We start from the raw sequence: 17,852 nt of genomic DNA, 5'->3' as shown, positions 1-17,852 counted from the left end.
GTGTTTAAACCCTTTACAATGAAGATCTGTGAAGTTACATGGATTTTTACGAATTATCTGTGGAAGACAGTGTCCTAAAAAAAGGGACGTTTATTTTTTGCTGAGTTTATATATATATATATATTTACAAATTCATCACACATTTATGATTTTATATGGGAATCAAAAAGCTTTCATGAATGTTCACCATGTGCTGATGTGCTCAGTGCTGTCAACAGACCCCATTATGACATCACAATGTAACGGAATCCTTGCCATGATATCATTGCTGGTTCCATCTGACAAGCAACATTTCATGATAGTTCTCTCACAGAGTTAGGTTAAGTTCTTATTTTGAGAGTGTTAACATTTATTATCAATGGCTTATCGAGGAAGAAAATCAAGCGAGTTTGACAAACTCCAGAAGGAGAACTCTCAGATGAAGAGCGTCATCGAAAACTTGAGGAAGCAAAACATGGCTTTAAACCAACAGGATGACCAGGACAGGTTTTCAAGTTTTGTAAGGCTCATCAGTATTTCAAACGTTTTTCAAAAATATCACTGTGTTTATTTTGTGGTTTCATAGACATACAGTAGGCCTACATCCATAACATCTTTAGCTTAAAAGCTTTATATGACACACTGTAGAAACTATTTTGACTACTTCACTTCTGCTATTCATTTCATACTATACCATTGTGATCCAGGGCTATCAGGAGAGCTACCCAATCCCAGAGGGCCATCGGGGCTTCATCAGTGATGCCAGACTTCTGCAGATGCAGAGAGCTGAGAGAGAGGCCATGGAAGGAAAGCAAAGAAAGATAAGTGCTATCCATGAGAATTATGTCCAGACTGCTCTCATCGGGGTTGGCAGCACCTTCGCGCACCACTTCGTCCCCTCTATTCAGTGCATTCCGCGGCCGAAAGCTCCACCGAGGCCTTTGCCACGAAGGCTTGAACACATAGCTCTGGCCCCACTGAAGAACGTGGTGGGGGTGGACGCAGCCCAAGTTCGACCCGGATCTCACTCTCTGGAGTCCATCCAGGTAAATAAGTCATTCAGCAGCAGTAGCGTGCGGCCTGTTCCCGTCCCTCCCACTGGAGCTCCCTCCAAGAGGGGCAAGAAGAAGAAGGGCAGGCGGGGAGTCAAAGCCCTGAAAGTCCAGTTGGACCAGGGCTGTGCTGACAACAACGGACCCATTGACCTGATGGAGGAGGTGAGGGACATCGAGGCTCACCTGAAGGAGGAGGCCTGGAAGGTAGGATGGACTTTCAATTTATTGTAAATGTGAAAATTTGTGAAAACACAAGTGTAGACCATACTGTGAAACCAACAGTGCAGTTCAAGAAGAGTTAGGAAAATATTTAACAAATAAACTAATGTAAACAATAATAATAATAATAATAAAAGTAACACAATGACATAACAATAACGAGGCTATATACAGGGGGTATCGGTACCGAGTCGGTGTGCGGGGGTACAGGTTAGTTGAGGGGGTACAGTGTGCGGGGGTACAGGTTAGAAAGGATACTCTCTTTGACGGCATGATAGAATAGATCCTAGAATACAGGATCTCTGTGTATTAGTTTATGTATATACTAGATCTATATGCATTTCTATGATGGGAGCATTCTTTTCTTGTCTACGCCAAAGGTGGTACATGAGGTGAAGGCCATGGGCAGGAGAAGTTTGGGCTCGGCCATGTCCATGGGGGAAATAGCCACCAGCTCTCTGGGAAGCCTGAGCTCAGTGGATATGAACACCCCTGCGGAGCTCCGTGACTACTTGGATGTTGGGACCCCGGTAAAGTCGCGTGACAGCCCACCCAGGCCTGCTCCCCCCCCTACCAAGCCCAGGAGCAAACTGCCTCGGCCTACAAGGTTCCTTAGCCTGCAAAAGGCTGACACCGGCTCAGGTCAGTCCCTCTCATCTACTCACACTAATTTAAATTAGACAGGGAGATGAAGCTAGGTAGACTGATAGTAGGAAGGGAAGGGACACAAATGGCTTTAGCCCAGGGCTAAGACATTTTTCCACACTTGCTTTGCCTGTTGCACAGTGAGATAACCTTTGCTCAAGGCGAATTAGACCCTGCTTCTGAGCAGGGTGAGCACCAAAAAATGTGTGCTAAATTTAAAATGATATCATAATGAACTAAGATGTTCTAGTGTTAAAAGCTACAAACAGATATGGAAATGAGTAAATGCATAAATACATACATACAGTTCACAGAGAGATAGATGTCTGCTGTCAACCCATAGACAAGAAGGCAGCCAGTGAGCCAAAGGGCCAAATAAAGAAAAGTCAGGACCAGGCCAGATTGCAGCCCCTGTCCAACCCAGAGCAGGCCCTGACTAAGACCTTCAAGCTGCTCCACTCTGCCTCTGATGACTGGTGAGCATTCACTGTAGACAAGACCAATGGAGCTAGGCTAAAGGAAGCACAGTGTAGTGTCCTTGGAAATGTAGATTTGAGCTACAGAGCGTAGAAACTTCTGAAATTAAGAGACCAGAGTCCTAATTGATGAACATCTTTATAATGTTTTTGGAAAATGTTGTGGAAATTGCTTACGTTTCTTTCACTGACTTGCAGGGAGAAGAAGATCGAGGGCTTGACCTCTCTCCGTGTGATGGCTCAGAACCAGATGGACATACTGATGCCTAAACTCCATGATATCTGCCTTGCCATTATAAATGAGGTAGCTCTATTCATTCACTGCCCTATTCATTCATCTGCACAAATCTGCTACATTTGGAGAACAAGTCAAATTATTGTGTCATGTTTCTGATGTTCGTGGGTTGTACTGCTCAACATTAATAGCTGGTCCTGTGCGTGTTATTATGATTCAGGTTTAGAACCTGCGCTCTGCAGTGTCCTGTGCTGCCATGGCCACACTGGGTGACATGTACGTTCACCTCCAGAGGGCCATGGACAGTGAGGTGGAGGGGACGGCACGCGTGCTGCTGCACAAAGCCAGCGAGGCCAACAACTTCATCCGGCAGGCCGCCAACTTTGCCCTGGGTCACATGGTGCAGAGCTGCACCCCTACCCGTGTCATGAATGCCCTGCTGGTCGGTGGGCTGAGGTAAAGAGGGAGAGGGGTCAATTAACACTCACTAAGGGGTAGATCCGGAATTCCACAAATGTTCACTTTGTCTCACATTGAAAGGTTGACTCGAATGGAAGTTAGGATTCACTCCAAACGGACCTGATGTGACAATGCAATAGATAATTGATATGTAGTGAACTTTCTGGTGCAAAATGGTCACTGCTCGCTTAAGTATACCACACATTAGATTAGAATCAACTTTACTGTCATTGAACAAGTACAACGAAATGCAGTTAGTATCTGACCAGAAGTGCAAATAAAAGAGTGCAGAAAATGTAGTAAAAAGTAAAATAACTAAGTACGTTATTAAGTGGGATGTATAAATGTGCAATGAAGGCAAATGGCAAGTCTAAATGTGCAATGAAGGCAAATTGAAAGTGCAAGGAGGCATGCAACTGAAATGCAGGGAGAGCAGCAATGAGGTTACCGAGGTAGACATGTACATGTACAACTGAATTATGTCCTTAATCAGATTTTGCAAAGCAATGTCAGAGTCCAGTAGTACTGTGAAATGGACAAAGAGAGTAGTGCAACAAGGTCCCTGAGAGGCAGTACCTTTTGTTTGTGGCATGGATGTGAAGGGTCCCTGATGCGCTGGAGGTCTCCGATGGCAGAGAGCTGGGCACCAGTGATGTGGTGGGTGGTTTTCACCACCCGTTGCAGGGCCTTCCGGTCAGCCACGGAGCACCCGCCAAACCACACTGTGGCGCAGTTAGTCAGATTGCTCTCGACCGTGCAGTGGTAAAAGTTCACCAGGATCTTGGGAGACAGGCAGGCCTTCTTCAGCCTCCTCAAAAAGTACAGGCGCTGCTGCGCCTTCTTGACTAGGGTTGAGGTGTTGCGGGTCCAGGAGAGGTCATCGGAGATGTAGACACCCAGGAATTTGAAGCTGGGCACACACTCCACTTCAGTGCCATCAATGAGAACTGGGGCGTGGCTGCGGCTTTTAGACTTCCTGTTAATCCACTATGAGCTCCTTGGTTTTCTTTGCATTGAGGGCCAGGTTGTTGTCAGCGCACCATGCAGCCAGGTGCTTGACCTCCTCCCTGTAGGCTGGCTCGTCATTGTCACTGATCAGACCTACCACCGTGGTTTCGTCTGCGAACTTGACGATGGTGTTGATACCGTGTACAGAAACTCAGTCGTAGGTGAAGAGGGAGTACAGGAAGAGGCTCGGCACACCAGTGTTCAGGTTCAGGGTTGAGGTGGTGAAGTCGTCTAACCTGACAGACTGGGGTCTGTTGGTCAGGAAGTCCAAAGTCCAGTTACAGAGAGAGGGGCTGATCCCTAGGTCATGGAGTTTGGTGACCAGCCTAGAGGGAATGACCGTATTGAATGCTGAGCTAAAGTCTATGAACAGCATTCTCACATAGGTGTTGGTTTTGTCATGGAAGAGTGTAAAGCTGTGAAGATGGCGTCCTCTGCAGACCTGTTCGGTCGGTAGGCAAACTGGTGGGGATCCAGTGTTGGAGGGAGGCAGGACTTAAGGTAGGCCAAAACCAGTCTTTCGAAGCACTTCATGATCGTGGGGGTGAGTGCAACAGGTCGGAGGTCATTCGGGCTTGATGCGGTCGACTGCTGCGGCACTGGCACAATGGTTGCGTTCTTGAAGCACGTAGGGACAACCGCCTGGGCCAGTGACAGATTGAAAATTTGTATTAGGGCCGGGACAATACCAGTATTGCAATATATTTTCTGTGGCAAAAATGAAAACGCATAGCAGATCTTACTCTTTGATCCTTTAAAAACGTGCTGTATGTAAAATATTGTCTGATACAGCTTGGAAAATAAATAAATATTACTCAGGATGACAACATAATGATATTTGTTTCCAACATTACGTCTGTTTTCCTAAAGAACTTTTATCCACTTCGTGTTTTGGATACTGGTATTGTCCCGGACCTAATTTGCAGTGGATGTGTATCATCTCTACACGAGAACATTTGTTAACACTTTATATGAAAGTGATGCTCCAGAGCCTCTTTAGCCTCTTGGGGAGATTTGGTTGGGAGGCCCCCCCACCAAGCGGGTTCCCAACAATTATGGCTTGACTGCGGAGAGAAACATGTGCATATTAAAGTTAATTTCCTGTAATTCGACACTACAGTAAATGGTGACCCCGATGTGATATATCTTACAGATACTTTGGACTAAATTTGAGTTTATTCTATTCTATTATTCTATTGGGGCAGCAGGTAGCCTAGTGGTTAGCGGTTTGGACTTGTAACTGAAAGATTGCAAGATCGAATCCCCGAGCTGACAAGGTAAAAATCTGTTGTTCTGCCCCTGAACAAGGTAGTTAACCCACTGTTCCTAGGCCATCATTTAAAATAAGAATTTCTTCTTAACTGACTAGTTAAAAAAAGGTAAAATTAACATATATAACGAACATGTGGCCTATGTGATGGCGAATATGCAAGCAATCTACATTTTTGAATTATGGTAATCGACTCGTATTAATGATTTGATCAAAAAAGGCAAGAATGTTCTCACATTTGATTCGAATAGGGATGAAATTCTTTAGTACTGGCAATATACACTGAGTATACCAAACATAGGGGGTGCGGGGGGTCTGGTGAACATGTCAGGGTTCTATGGCCGCAGACAGAACAGCAGAAACGGGGTCAGCAGCACGACCAGATGGACTAGGGACGGGGACATTCAGGAGTCGTCAGGCCAGATGGTCCTGAGGCATGGTCCTAGGGCTCAGGTCCTCCGAGAGGGGAGAGAGAGAGAGAAAGATGAGAGAATTAGAGGGAGCATATATAACATCACACAGGACACCAGAAAAGACAGGAGAATTACACCGGATATAACAGAATGACCCTAGCCCCCCGTTCAAAGGCACTTAAATATTGTCTTGCCCATTCACCCTCTGAATGGCACACATACACAATCCATGTCCATATTGTCTCAAAACTTAAAAATCCTTATTAAACCTGTCACCTCCCCTTCATTTATACTGATTGAAGTGGATTTATGAACATTTGAACATCTAGGCCATGTGCTGTTATAATCTCCACCCGGCACAGCCAGAAGAGGACTGGCCACCCCTCATAGCCTGGTTCCTCTCTAGGTTTCTTCCTAGGTTTTGGCCTTTCTAGGGAGTTTTTCCTAGCCACCATGCTTCTACACCTGCATTGCTTGCTGTTTGGGGTTTTAGGCTGGGTTTCTGTACAGCACTTTGAGATATCAGCTGATGTAAGAAGGGCTATATAAATACATTTGATTGGATTTAACAAGTGACATCAATAATTGGGTTCACCTGGTCAGTCTGTCATGGAAAGAGAAGGTGTTCTTAATGTTTTGTATACTCAGTCTATTGACAAGCATAAGAAAAAATACAAGAGAATGTTCATTCTAAAGCTTGCTGCGCTTTTACTCGGGGAAAAACGAATAGCAACACAGCAAACTACTGATGAACTTCCCAGAGGAAATCAGAGTGCAACATAGAGCAATTGGAAGCAGAACTTCAAGCATTTGAAAAAGAGCATGATCAGACTAGGTCATTTCTACATGATGCGCAGCGAGATTTGTTAGAACAGAGCACAAATAGGCTCGAAAGCGATAAGTCTGACTGAGATACAGATAGCTGCACAGTCAGTCCCACTTAGGGTGTGGCCATGCCAGAGTATGTGAGCAGAGTGAGGAGTGGAGCTTGCCCTATTGGACTGGATCGTGGAGCAAGTTTCCCAGAGGCTGGGGCTTCGGCTTTCTCGCCCCCTTCAATTTCGCTCCAGTAGTGCTCCAGTAGCACTCATTTTACAAGCTCAAGGCATGCCCGGCCCAGCATGCATTTGTAGTCTACTTGTGTGCTGCTATAGCACCTTGCTTTAGCTACTGTCATCTAATATTCTAAATATCTTCATAAAGAAGCTGATAAAACACACAGGTGAAAAATCAAGGTGACTTACAAAGATGAGGACCAAGAGCAAGAGAGGGAGTGCGGTTATGTAGTGTCCACAACTAAAGAATGAAAAGACAGGTATCCCGAAAGCATGTACTTACTACGCGTACATGCTAACAGAAAGGAACGAGGTGGGTAGCTAGCTAAGTGTGTCATTTTAGCACATTATTTATGAACAAAAAATGATCTCTAAAAAGTTCAGTGAATTTTCCTTCTATTATCTATACATTAGGCCATCATTGAGGGCATGTTAACTCTATTACGTCTTTCAAGGAGCGTTCTGTTTTCATAGAGATATTTCAACTAAAATCCTTTAGGCCTACCTACAGAACAAAATAAAAATAACTATGCATCCCTGCCCAGCCTGGCATTAGTGGCCCAAACGGTGTTCGGATCCCAAGTGGCTCTGCAAGAGCTGAGAGCGTATTCTCTGCGGCTGGCCTGCTCTCCAGGCACAATCACATGAGCCTGAAGCTACAGACTCTGGCCAAACTCATGTTTCTAAAAATAAATTCAAAGGCACTGTAGACTGAGCCTAATGAGGCATTTTTCATTTAATTTGTATTTAATTCTAAGTAAGTCAATCAGCATGTATGTGCAATTTATAGACTATAACGATTTAATACAACAAAATGTTGTTTAAATGCTGAGCTTACACGGAACCCAAACTGGCTGTGCGTGTGCGCCATAGTGTTGACAGTACCAAAATAAAACAACTAATTTACAAAAAACACTGCAGCACAAACAACGTGAAATCGCCTCTATCCCATTCAGACCTTAGAGGACCAAACTACATCTCCCATAATGCAACGCCCGCACCAGCTCAGCTAACCGTCTGCATCACAGAAAGGCATGCTAGCTAGCAACAGCAGCACTTTTAGCACTCTGTAAACTATATTAATAACAACAATAAAACTCTGAAAGTTACATGTTTCTAAAGTCTCACATTCCCTTATAACAATATCTACAGCAAGACACACCTTTCTCAGTGTTTTCTCGGTCTGAGGAGAACGGCAGCTACGGATAGTACCAGGGTGTTAGTAGGTGAAGCAAGCACCCAGATGAAATAAAATATATTTAATGAAACAAAAGCCGAAGATGTTAACATCATTCAGCTACTGTAACTGCCCACCTAACATCAACAGGCAGCACCAGTAGCGCAACAATTAAAAATGGACACCAAAAGTAAAGTTCCTGGCGATCAAAGTGATCTGACTCCCCCTTCTGTCTGAACTTGGAATATTCCTGTTCGCGGGCTTTGGCCCTGAACCTGGTTGTTCTGTTCTGCGTTGTGTACTATTCTAATAATTTGAAGTTTGATGGAATAACCATTTTAATTCTACTACAAATACATTTCATATTAGGCTACATGTCTGACTCCTGACCTATTTAGTGTTTATATGCTGTTTAATACGACATGTAGCCTATTTGAAATTATGAGTGCTTCTTACAGTCACCTTTTCCTGTTGTTTACTTAAATACTTCATTCAAATCATATGGTTTGGTTTCAATATTTCAAAACCAAATGGTAGGTTATACGCCACAGCTTTCAGCCAATCAGCATTCAGGGCTCGAACCACCCGGTTTATAATTTCAATTATCTCGCCAACCCTCTCGTTACCACTCTGGGTAGCAGAGTTTCAGTTGTGTTTACATCTGTAGGTCTGATATCTGATTGGAAGTTCACTTTTATAGTAGCATATTGGTTAACAACTCACATTGTTTTATTTTAACAACTCAGAGGCTTTTAAGAGTCTTAGATTCATTGTCTCTCTCTTTTTCTTTGTTCCTGACCTGCGCTAGTGAGATACGCTCTCTCTCTCTCCACCCCAGCGACTCTTGGGGCATGGCCTTTCAGGCTATGACTTCTCTCCCTCTCTGATCATGCATAAGGTATTGCATTGTAATGTTTGTTAATGCCTTGTATATGATTTCATAATGTTAAATACCTTTCCACTCTCAGTCCAATTCTTGCTAGTCAATGTCAACTCATTGCCTAATGCTTGCTTGCATATTTTAAGTATCTTTATAGCGTAAAAGATAAACATTTTAATGTATAAATAGTTATATATCAAATACTACCACACTACAAAGTCAATCAATTTAATATACACCATCACAAATATTCACATGTTTTCATTTAGGCAGGTCTTAAGAAACATTATGATATTAAACCTCTACGGGATCAGTGTCCCCCCCCGCGGGACGGTTGAGCTAATGTAGGCAAATGTGATTAGCATGAGGTTGTAAGTAACAAAAACATTTCCCAGGACAGATATGGGCAGAAAGCTTAAATTCTTGTTAATTTAACTGCACTGTCCAATTTACAGTAGGTATTACAGTGAAAGTATATCAATCTATTTGTTTGAGAAGAGTGCACAATGTATTGATAAACCAATTAGGCACATTTGGGCAGTCTTGATACAACATTTTGAACAGATATACAATGGTTCATTGGTTCAGTCTAAGACTTTGCACTGACACTGCTGCCATCTAGTGACCAAAATCGAAATTGCGCCTGGGCTGGTATATAAATACATTTATAAATATGTATATTTATTTATAGGCAATGAGTTGACATTGACTAGCAAGAAGGTATTTAACCTGTTAGGGCTAGGGCGCAGTATTGACACGGCTGGATAAAAAACGTACCCGATTTAATCTGGTTACTACTCCTGCCCAGTAACTAGAATATGCATATAATTATTGGCTTTGGATAGAAAACACTCAAAAGTTTCTAAAACTGTTTGAATGGTGTCTGTGAGTATAACAGAACTCAAATGGCAGGTCAAAACCTGAGAAGATTCTGTACAGGAAGTACCCTGTCTGACCATTTCTTGGCCTTCTTTGCCATCTCTATCCATTACAAAGGATCTCTGCTGTTACGTGACACTTCCTACGGCTCACATGGTCTCTCAGAAGGCGGCAAAAAGCTGAATCGTGGCTTTGCAGGCTCTGGCTGAAAAAAAGTAGCGCGTTTGGGTAGTGGCTGGTTACAGTACTGTGAGACTCAGGCTCGTGCCCGCGTCGACCGAAAGCTTTGTTTTCTTTCCTCTGTTTACCTAAACGGAGATTCCCGGTCGGAATATTATCGCTTTTTTACGAGAAAAATGGCATAAAAATGGATTTTAAACAGCGGTTGACATGCTTCGAAGTACGGTAATGGAATATTTAGAATTTTTTTGTCACGAATTGCGCCATGCTCGTAACCCTGATTTACCATTTCGGATAGTGTCTGGAACGCACGAACAAAACACCGCTGTTTGGATATAACGATGGATTATTTTGGACCAAACCAACATTTGTTATTGAAGTAGCAGTCCTGGGAGTGCATTCTGACGAAGACAACAAAGGTAATCAAACTTTTGTAATAGTAAATCTGACTTTGGTCAGGGCTAAACTTGGTCGGTGTCTAAATGGCTAGCCGTGATGGCTGGGCTATCTACTGAGAATATTGCAAAATGTGCTTTCACCGAAAAGCTATTTTAAAATTGGACACCTCGATTGCACAAAGGAGTTCTGTATCTATAATTCTTAAAGTAATTGTTATGTTTTTTGTGAACGTTTATCGTGAGTAATTTAGTAAATTGTTAGTAAATTCCCCGGAAGTTTGCGGGGGGTATGCTAGTTCTGAACGTCACATGCTAATGTAAAAAGCTGGTTTTTGATATAAATATGAACTTGATTGAACAAAACATGCATGTATTGTATAACATAATGTCCTAGGTGTGTCATCTGATGAAGATCATCAAAGGTTAGTGCTGCATTTAGCTGTCTTCTGGGTTTATGTGACATTATATGCTAGCTTGAAAAATGGATGTCTGATTATTTCTGGCTGGGTACTCTGCTGACATAATCTAATGTTTTGCTTTCGTTGTAAAGCCTTTTTGAAATCGGACAGTGTGGTTAGATTAACGAGAGTCTTGTCTTTAAAATGCTGTAAAATAGTCATATGTTTGAGAAATTGAAGTAATAGCATTTCTAAGGTATTTGAAAATCGCGCCACGGGATTCAACTGGCTAGCCCGGAGAGGTTAACATTATGAAATCATATACAAGGCACTATGATCAAATACCTTATTAATTATCTGATAAATCATGAACAAATCATTTAAAATAGCATTTATAAATGTGTAAATAACTATTTATAGATTTCTCATTGACATTTACAAATGTAGGAATAATGATTAATAAATGGTAATTGAACTCTTCACAAACAGTTTATAAATGGTATATTAAGGGACTTTAATATAAAGTCTTACTGAACATTTTGATCCATCGATGAGACTTCATCAATACAATCCATTATCATTCGTCTCCTAACTCATGTATCTCTATGACATGTAACTGATGTGCTCTGTTTTTCCTTCCTCAGCCACCGTAACGCTGCGGTGAGGAGCTGCACTGCTCAGCACCTGGAGAGACTGGCTGAGGTCATGGGGATGGCTCGTCTCCTGTCGGGGAAGAAAGACCTCACTGACCGTTTCTTGATTGCCGTCAGTAAACTGGCTGTGGACCCTGCACAGGAAGTCAGGTGGGATGTTCCTCCTGTAAAGTAGCTTGCTTAAACATAATGGCCGGCCTTAATTTAGGCCGTGATTCAATCCATGGCTCGCTATAGCACTAGATCGCCGACAATGCAGCTTGTAAAGGTAATTTACTCTTGAGTCGACATCTGCAGCGTTTACCACGAATACAAATTGAAATTGCCTTTAAAAGCCACATTGTCGGCTGTCTACAGCATCTATGCTAAAAGGGTGTCATGGATTGAATTGCGGATTTTAGGTATTCCAAAACAACCACAGGTTCTCTTGGAGGGGAATAGTAATTGAAAACAAATAGGAAAAATTATAAACGCAAATAAGTGCTACGTGGCATAGGAAAATCCAAGTCCAGGCACTCATGTGGGTTTGAAAGTTAAAAAGCCAAAAGCTTAGCCGAAGCCAAAGGATGTTCTTCTCCCATCGCCAACTAGCGACCTCCTGTGGTGACCAATGCACGCTGACACGGTCGCCAGGTGTATGGTGTTTTCTCCGACACATTGGTGCAGCTGGCTTCCAGGTTAAGCGGGCTTTGTGTCAAGAAGTAGTACGGCTTGGCTGGGTTGTGTTTCGCAGGACGCACGGCTCTCGACCCTCTTGCAAATTCGACCTAATGTATGTCTTATTTTGATGGGATATTTTTTTCTCAGGTTGCCATCGTTTGAGTACTGTTTTTAATCACAGACAGGAGAAATTATTTGATATGTTGCACGTTTAAGATGATATTAATATCTTTGTCCACAGGCATCATGGTCGCAATATCTTGAGAAACGTGGCCCCCAATGGCGACTTTGCTAAAATGTGGGACAAATTCGCTCCGAGGAAAGAGCGAGAATCCTTGAGGGAGGTCATCTCAAAGGTTAACCTCAAAGAAAGGTACATTCTCTCTGGATGATTAGAAGAAGTATGACAAATGAGCTGATATGATTACAGAACTCCAATCCCACTGGGCACAGACATCAGTTCAATGTCTAGTTTTGATTTAAATTTGGGAAATCAACCAATGTGAAATTAACCAAAAATGTTGGTTAAAAGTTGGGTGAAAAAAATCCAATTGTGTTTTCCACATTGATTCACCGTCATCACATAGATTTTTTTGTTGTTGTTGAAATGAGGTGGAAACAACGTTTATTCAACCAGTTTTGGCCCAATGGGATGAATTTAATATACTGTAAGATTATATCTTTCTGTCTTTTCTCTTTTTCAACAGGAATATCTGAATAATCCCCAACTTGACTATATGTTTGTATCTAAATATTTGCACATTTCCCAACTTGACTATTATCCCCTCCAGTCCCCAAACTCTAATATTTTCGCTCATTCTAAGAAATTTGACACTATCATCCAAACCCCCATGTAAATGCATCTTTAAGCTGCATCGACTCCCTGTCCAAGTCCTGAATTCACTATAAGGCAATATGAACCACATTCAAAGCACTAAATGACCTTTCCTCGAAGCTCCTATCTGATCTACCAGCTCAATAGTGGTCTACTGAAACCATACTCACCATCTCAGGGGGTGCTCAGATCATCAACCACTGACCTCCACACCATCCTCAAAACCAGCAGTCCTCTTTTGGAGGCAGATTGGTCAGTGCTCCTGTATGGCACCAACATTGTGGATTTTCATCCAATGCTTCTGGACTATGAGAACATTCTTTGGACAATAAAATTAGGTAAAATGGAAGCTGGCTACAGTCTCAGTTTTATCCTCCAAGACAGTGTGAGGATGTGTAACAACAATACCTGTAGTTTAATTTCATGATCAGGGCCAGATTACCGAATGGGCACGCAGGGCACCTGCCCTGTGGGCCCCGACCTCCAGGGAATATCATCATAACATCCAAAACTAAAAGTATAGTGGATGTATATTACAGTACGTGGACGTTTTACAATTCGTGAGCTCGTTTCATAATTTGTAGCCATGTTTAAAATAAATTTGTGCTCATTTTGTAGAAATTCGTGAGCATTTAAAAACATTTAGTGGGGATGTTTTATATCAATTTGCTTACTGGTGCTCTTCCATGCCGTCTCGAGGAGGGGTGCGTCACTTGAGTGGGTTGAGTCACTGACGTGATCCTCCTGTCTGGGTTGGTGCCCCCCTTGGGTTGTGCCGTGGCGGAGATCTTTGTGGGCTATACTCGGCCCTGTCTCAGGATGGTAAGTTGGTGGTTGAAGTAATCCCTCTAGTGGTGTGGGGGCTGTGCTTTGGCAAAGTGGGTAGGGTTATATCCTGCCTGTTTGGCCCTGTCCGGGGGTATCGTCGGATGGGGCCACAGTGTCTCCCGACCTCTCCTGTCTCAGCCTCCAGTATTTATGCTGCAGTAGTTTATGTGTCGGGGAGCTAGGGTCAGTCTGTTATATCTGGAGTATTTCTCCTGTCTTATCCGGTGTCCTGTGTGAATTTAAGTATGCTCTCTCTAATTCTTTCTTTCTTTCTCTCTCTCTCTCTTTCTTTCTCTTTCTTTCTCTCTCTCTCTCTCTTCTCTCTCTCTCTTTCTCTCTTTCGCTCTCTCTCTTTCTCCCTCTTTCTCTCTTTCTCTCTCTCTTTCTCTCTCTCTCTTCTCTCTCTCTCTTTCTCTCTCCCTTTTTCTCTCTCTCTTTCTCTTTCTCTCTCTCTTTCTCTTTCTCTCTCTCTCTCTGTCTCTCTTTCTCTCTCTTTCTCTCTCTCTCGGAGGACCTGAGCCCTAGGACCATGCCTCAGGACTACCTTGCCTGATGACTCCTTGCTGTCCCCAGTCCACCTGGCTGTGCTGCTGCTCCAGTTTCAACTGTTCTGCCTGCGGCTATGGAACCCTGATCTGTTCACCGGACGTGCTACCTGTCCCAGACCTGCTGTTTTCAAATCTCCAGAGACAGCAGGAGCGGTAGAGATACTCTGAATGATCGGCTATGAAAAGCCAACTGACATTTACTCCTGAGGTTCTGACCTGTTGCACCCTCGACAACCACTGTGATTATTATTATTTGACCCTGCTGGTCATCTTTGAACATCTTGGCCATGTTCTGTTATAATCTCCACCCGGCACAGCCAGAAGAGGACTGGCCACCCCTCATAGCCTGGTTCCTCTCTAGGTTTCTTCCTAGGTTCTGGCCTTTCTAGGGAGTTGTTCCTAGCCACCATGCTTCTACACCTGCATTGCTTGCTGTTTGGGGTTTTAGGCTGGGTTTCTGTACAGCGCTTTGAGATATCAGCTGATGTAAGAAGGGCTTTATAAATAAATTTGATTTGAAATTTGATTTGATATATGCTCCTAAAAACAAATGAGGAGATGGAAGATACAGGACTTGAAGCGCATCCAGTGTCACAAATAGAACCAAGTTCTATTTTAGCACCTGGCTAAGCAGATGCTTGCGCACGTGCAATGATTGAATAACATGTATGTGTTCATTTATTTTGCAACTGGTCTGGTCAGCATGTTAGAGATAGACAGGACTCCAGTCATACTGCAAAACACCACTAGATGCCAGACATACCATTTGCATAGATGGGAATAACCAAGAATTCATGTGAAATCCATTCATGAGAATATTTAAAGAAAGGGAAAGGGGGATAGCTAGTTAGAGCACAAGTGGAAAAGGGTAGTCACTAGTGGGGACAAAAATAATGTATGCTTCTTTCCGCCACACATTACAACAGTGGTTGTTGTATTTTCTGTTTTGTTTGATTATCACAGGATTTGGGCTTTGTTGCCCTTGTTTACAGTGACCTAAATAATGCTCAAGTAAAAGATGGTGCCTCACAACCACGACCACCCAGAGTTTATACCATTGGTTTCTACATCCAGCTTCTAATGGTGCATTTACATACAGGATTTACCCCAGTATTTTACCCATGGATCCCTGCTCTCATTTGGGGCCAAGGCAATGCTCTGTGTTCTTTTCAGCTGTTTTTTACATAACAATGGCTATCTGTGAACTTTAACACCTTCTCACAAAGCAACAGACTTGAATGATGCAAAGATTGTTGATGCCGTCACCATAAGTCTTTAGAGCTGACATTAACATAAAACCCTGGTCGAAACCCTGGAGTGTGGGTAAGTCTATATGGAAAAGTACCACTAGAGGGAGCCACATCCCAACATGTGATCCTGGATCCACAAATCTATCAGCAAGTGTCAACATTTCTGCAAGGTCTCAGTCTCACATCAGAGTTAGACGTTCATCCATGTTTCTCAAACGTCAAATTTCAAAGTTGTTCCAAACGTTAAATCTCAAAGTGTTTAAGGTTAAATTTAGGGATTAACTCCGGATTTTAAGGTTAGGGTTAAGTTTAGGCATTAACTCAGAAATCTTAAGGTTAGGCATTAACTCCAAATGGTTAAGGTTTGGGATAGGCTTATAACAAAACTATCAAAATTGACACTCTATCGCTGGATTCAACCATGAAACCTTTGGAGTCAGAGGCAGATGCTTATCCACATCCACAATGTCCTAGAAAAAACAAAACTTACTTAAAGGTAACAGCGCTCACTGTTGCCCCTGGTGGCCGGTTTCCACGTCATATCCTGACATCCTCAGCCATGGATGGATGTCGAATACTGACTTGTATCACGGGTGATCTGCCTGCAAAACTCTGATTCCATTCCAGTCTGGCTCAGCTCAGCAAATGTAGCAATTGGACATTTGAAAACGTAGAAAATCCAATTCAATGATATTGTTGTTTCCTGAACTGAGTGAACTCATGAACTGCATTTGACTACATTTTCAGAGTTAATTGAGTTGAAATGGAATGAAGGCCATCCTTGTCTACAGTGCCTTCAGAAAGTATTCATACACCTTGACTTATTCCACATTTCGTTGTGTTACAGTCTGAATTCAAAATTGATTAAATATGTTTTTCTCTCACCCAGCTACACACAGTACACCATAATGAAAAAGTGAAAACATATATTAAGAAATGTTTGCAAATGTATTGAACATTTAATACTGAAATATCTAATTTACATAAGTATTCACACCCTTGAGTCAATACTTTGTACAAGCACCTTTGGCAGAGATTACAGCTGTGAGTCTTTCTGGGTAAAGTCTCTAAGAGCTTTCCACACCTGGATTGTGCAACATTTGCCCATTATTCGTTTCAATATTCTTCAAGCTCTATACCAGGCAGTGTCAGAGGAAGGCCTTAAAAATTGTCAAAGGCTCCAGCCACCTAAGTCATAGACTGTTCTCTCTGCTACTGCACAGCAAGCGGTCCCGGAATGCCAAAAGGCTCCTTAACAGCTTCTACCCCTAAGCCATAGCACTGCTGAACAGTTAATCAAATGGTTACCCGGACTATTTGCATTGACCCCCTTATTTTATTCATATTTGTTCTTATTTTCTGCACTGACTCTCTTCCATAGGCTCGATATACACTCACTGGACTCTAACCATACACTTACACATACTACACTGACACTCCAAAACACACACACAAAATGGTTTAAGGGCAACAAAGTCAAGGTGTTGGAATGGCCATCACAAAGCCCTGACCTCAATCCTATAGGGCAGAACTGAAAAAGCGTGAGCGAGCAACGAGGCCTACAAACCTGACTCAGTTACACCAGCTCTGTCAGGAGGAATGGGCCAAAATTCACCAAACTAATTGTGGGAAACTTGTGGAAGGCTACCCGAAACGTTTGACCCAAATTAAACAATTTAAAGGCAATGCTACCAAATACTAATTGAGTGTATGTACACTTCTGACCCATTGGGAATGTGAAGAAAGAAATACAAGCTGAAATAAATCAATCTCTCTTCTATTATTCTGACATTTCACATTCTTAACATAAAGTGGTGATCCTAACTAACCTAAGATGGGATTTTTACTAGGATTAAATTTCAGGAATTGTGAAAAACTGAGTTTAAATGTATTTGGCTAAGGTGTATGTAAACTTCCGACTTCAACTGTATACGGTATATATATATATATATATATATATAAACTCAGCAAAAAAAAGAAACGTCCTCTTATTGTCAACTGCGTTTATTTTCAGCAAACTTAACGTGTAAATATTTGTATGAACATAAGATTCAACAACTGAGACATAAACTGAACCAGTTCCACAGAAATGTGACTAACAGAAATGGAATAATGGAAATGGAATAATGTGTCCCTGAACAAAGGGGGGGTCAAGATCAAAAGTAACAGTCAGTATCTGGTGTGGCCACCAACTGCATTAAGTACTGCAGTGCATCTCCTCGTCATGGACTGCACCAGATTTGCCAGTTCTTGCTGTGAGATGTTACCCCACTCTTCCACCAAGGCACCTGCAAGTTCCCGGACATTTCTGGGGGGAATGGCCCTAGCTCTCACCCTCCGATCCAACAGGTC

General features: G+C 42.5%; 1 protein-coding gene across 1 annotated transcript; it reads left to right on the top strand.

Annotated features, from left to right (window-relative positions):
- Window positions 1-343: 343 nt before the first annotated feature.
- LOC106585511 (uncharacterized) lies at window positions 344-11,554 on the top strand. The gene is made up of 6 exons (XM_082969279.1): window positions 344-1,238; window positions 1,634-1,895; window positions 2,242-2,374; window positions 2,573-2,678; window positions 2,836-3,065; window positions 11,371-11,554. Exons 1-6 carry the CDS (start codon window positions 756-758, stop codon window positions 11,552-11,554), a joined length of 1,398 nt encoding a protein of 465 aa, XP_082825405.1. The 5' UTR covers window positions 344-755.
- The last annotated feature ends 6,298 nt before the right edge of the window (window positions 11,555-17,852 follow it).

This window comes from Salmo salar, chromosome 02 (assembly GCF_965601325.2).
Source record: "Salmo salar chromosome 02, fSalSal1, whole genome shotgun sequence".
NCBI classification, from domain to species: Eukaryota; Metazoa; Chordata; class Actinopteri; order Salmoniformes; family Salmonidae; genus Salmo; species Salmo salar.
The sequence above is the reverse complement of the archived record's forward strand: the minus strand, read 5'-3'. Positions and strand labels throughout refer to the sequence as shown.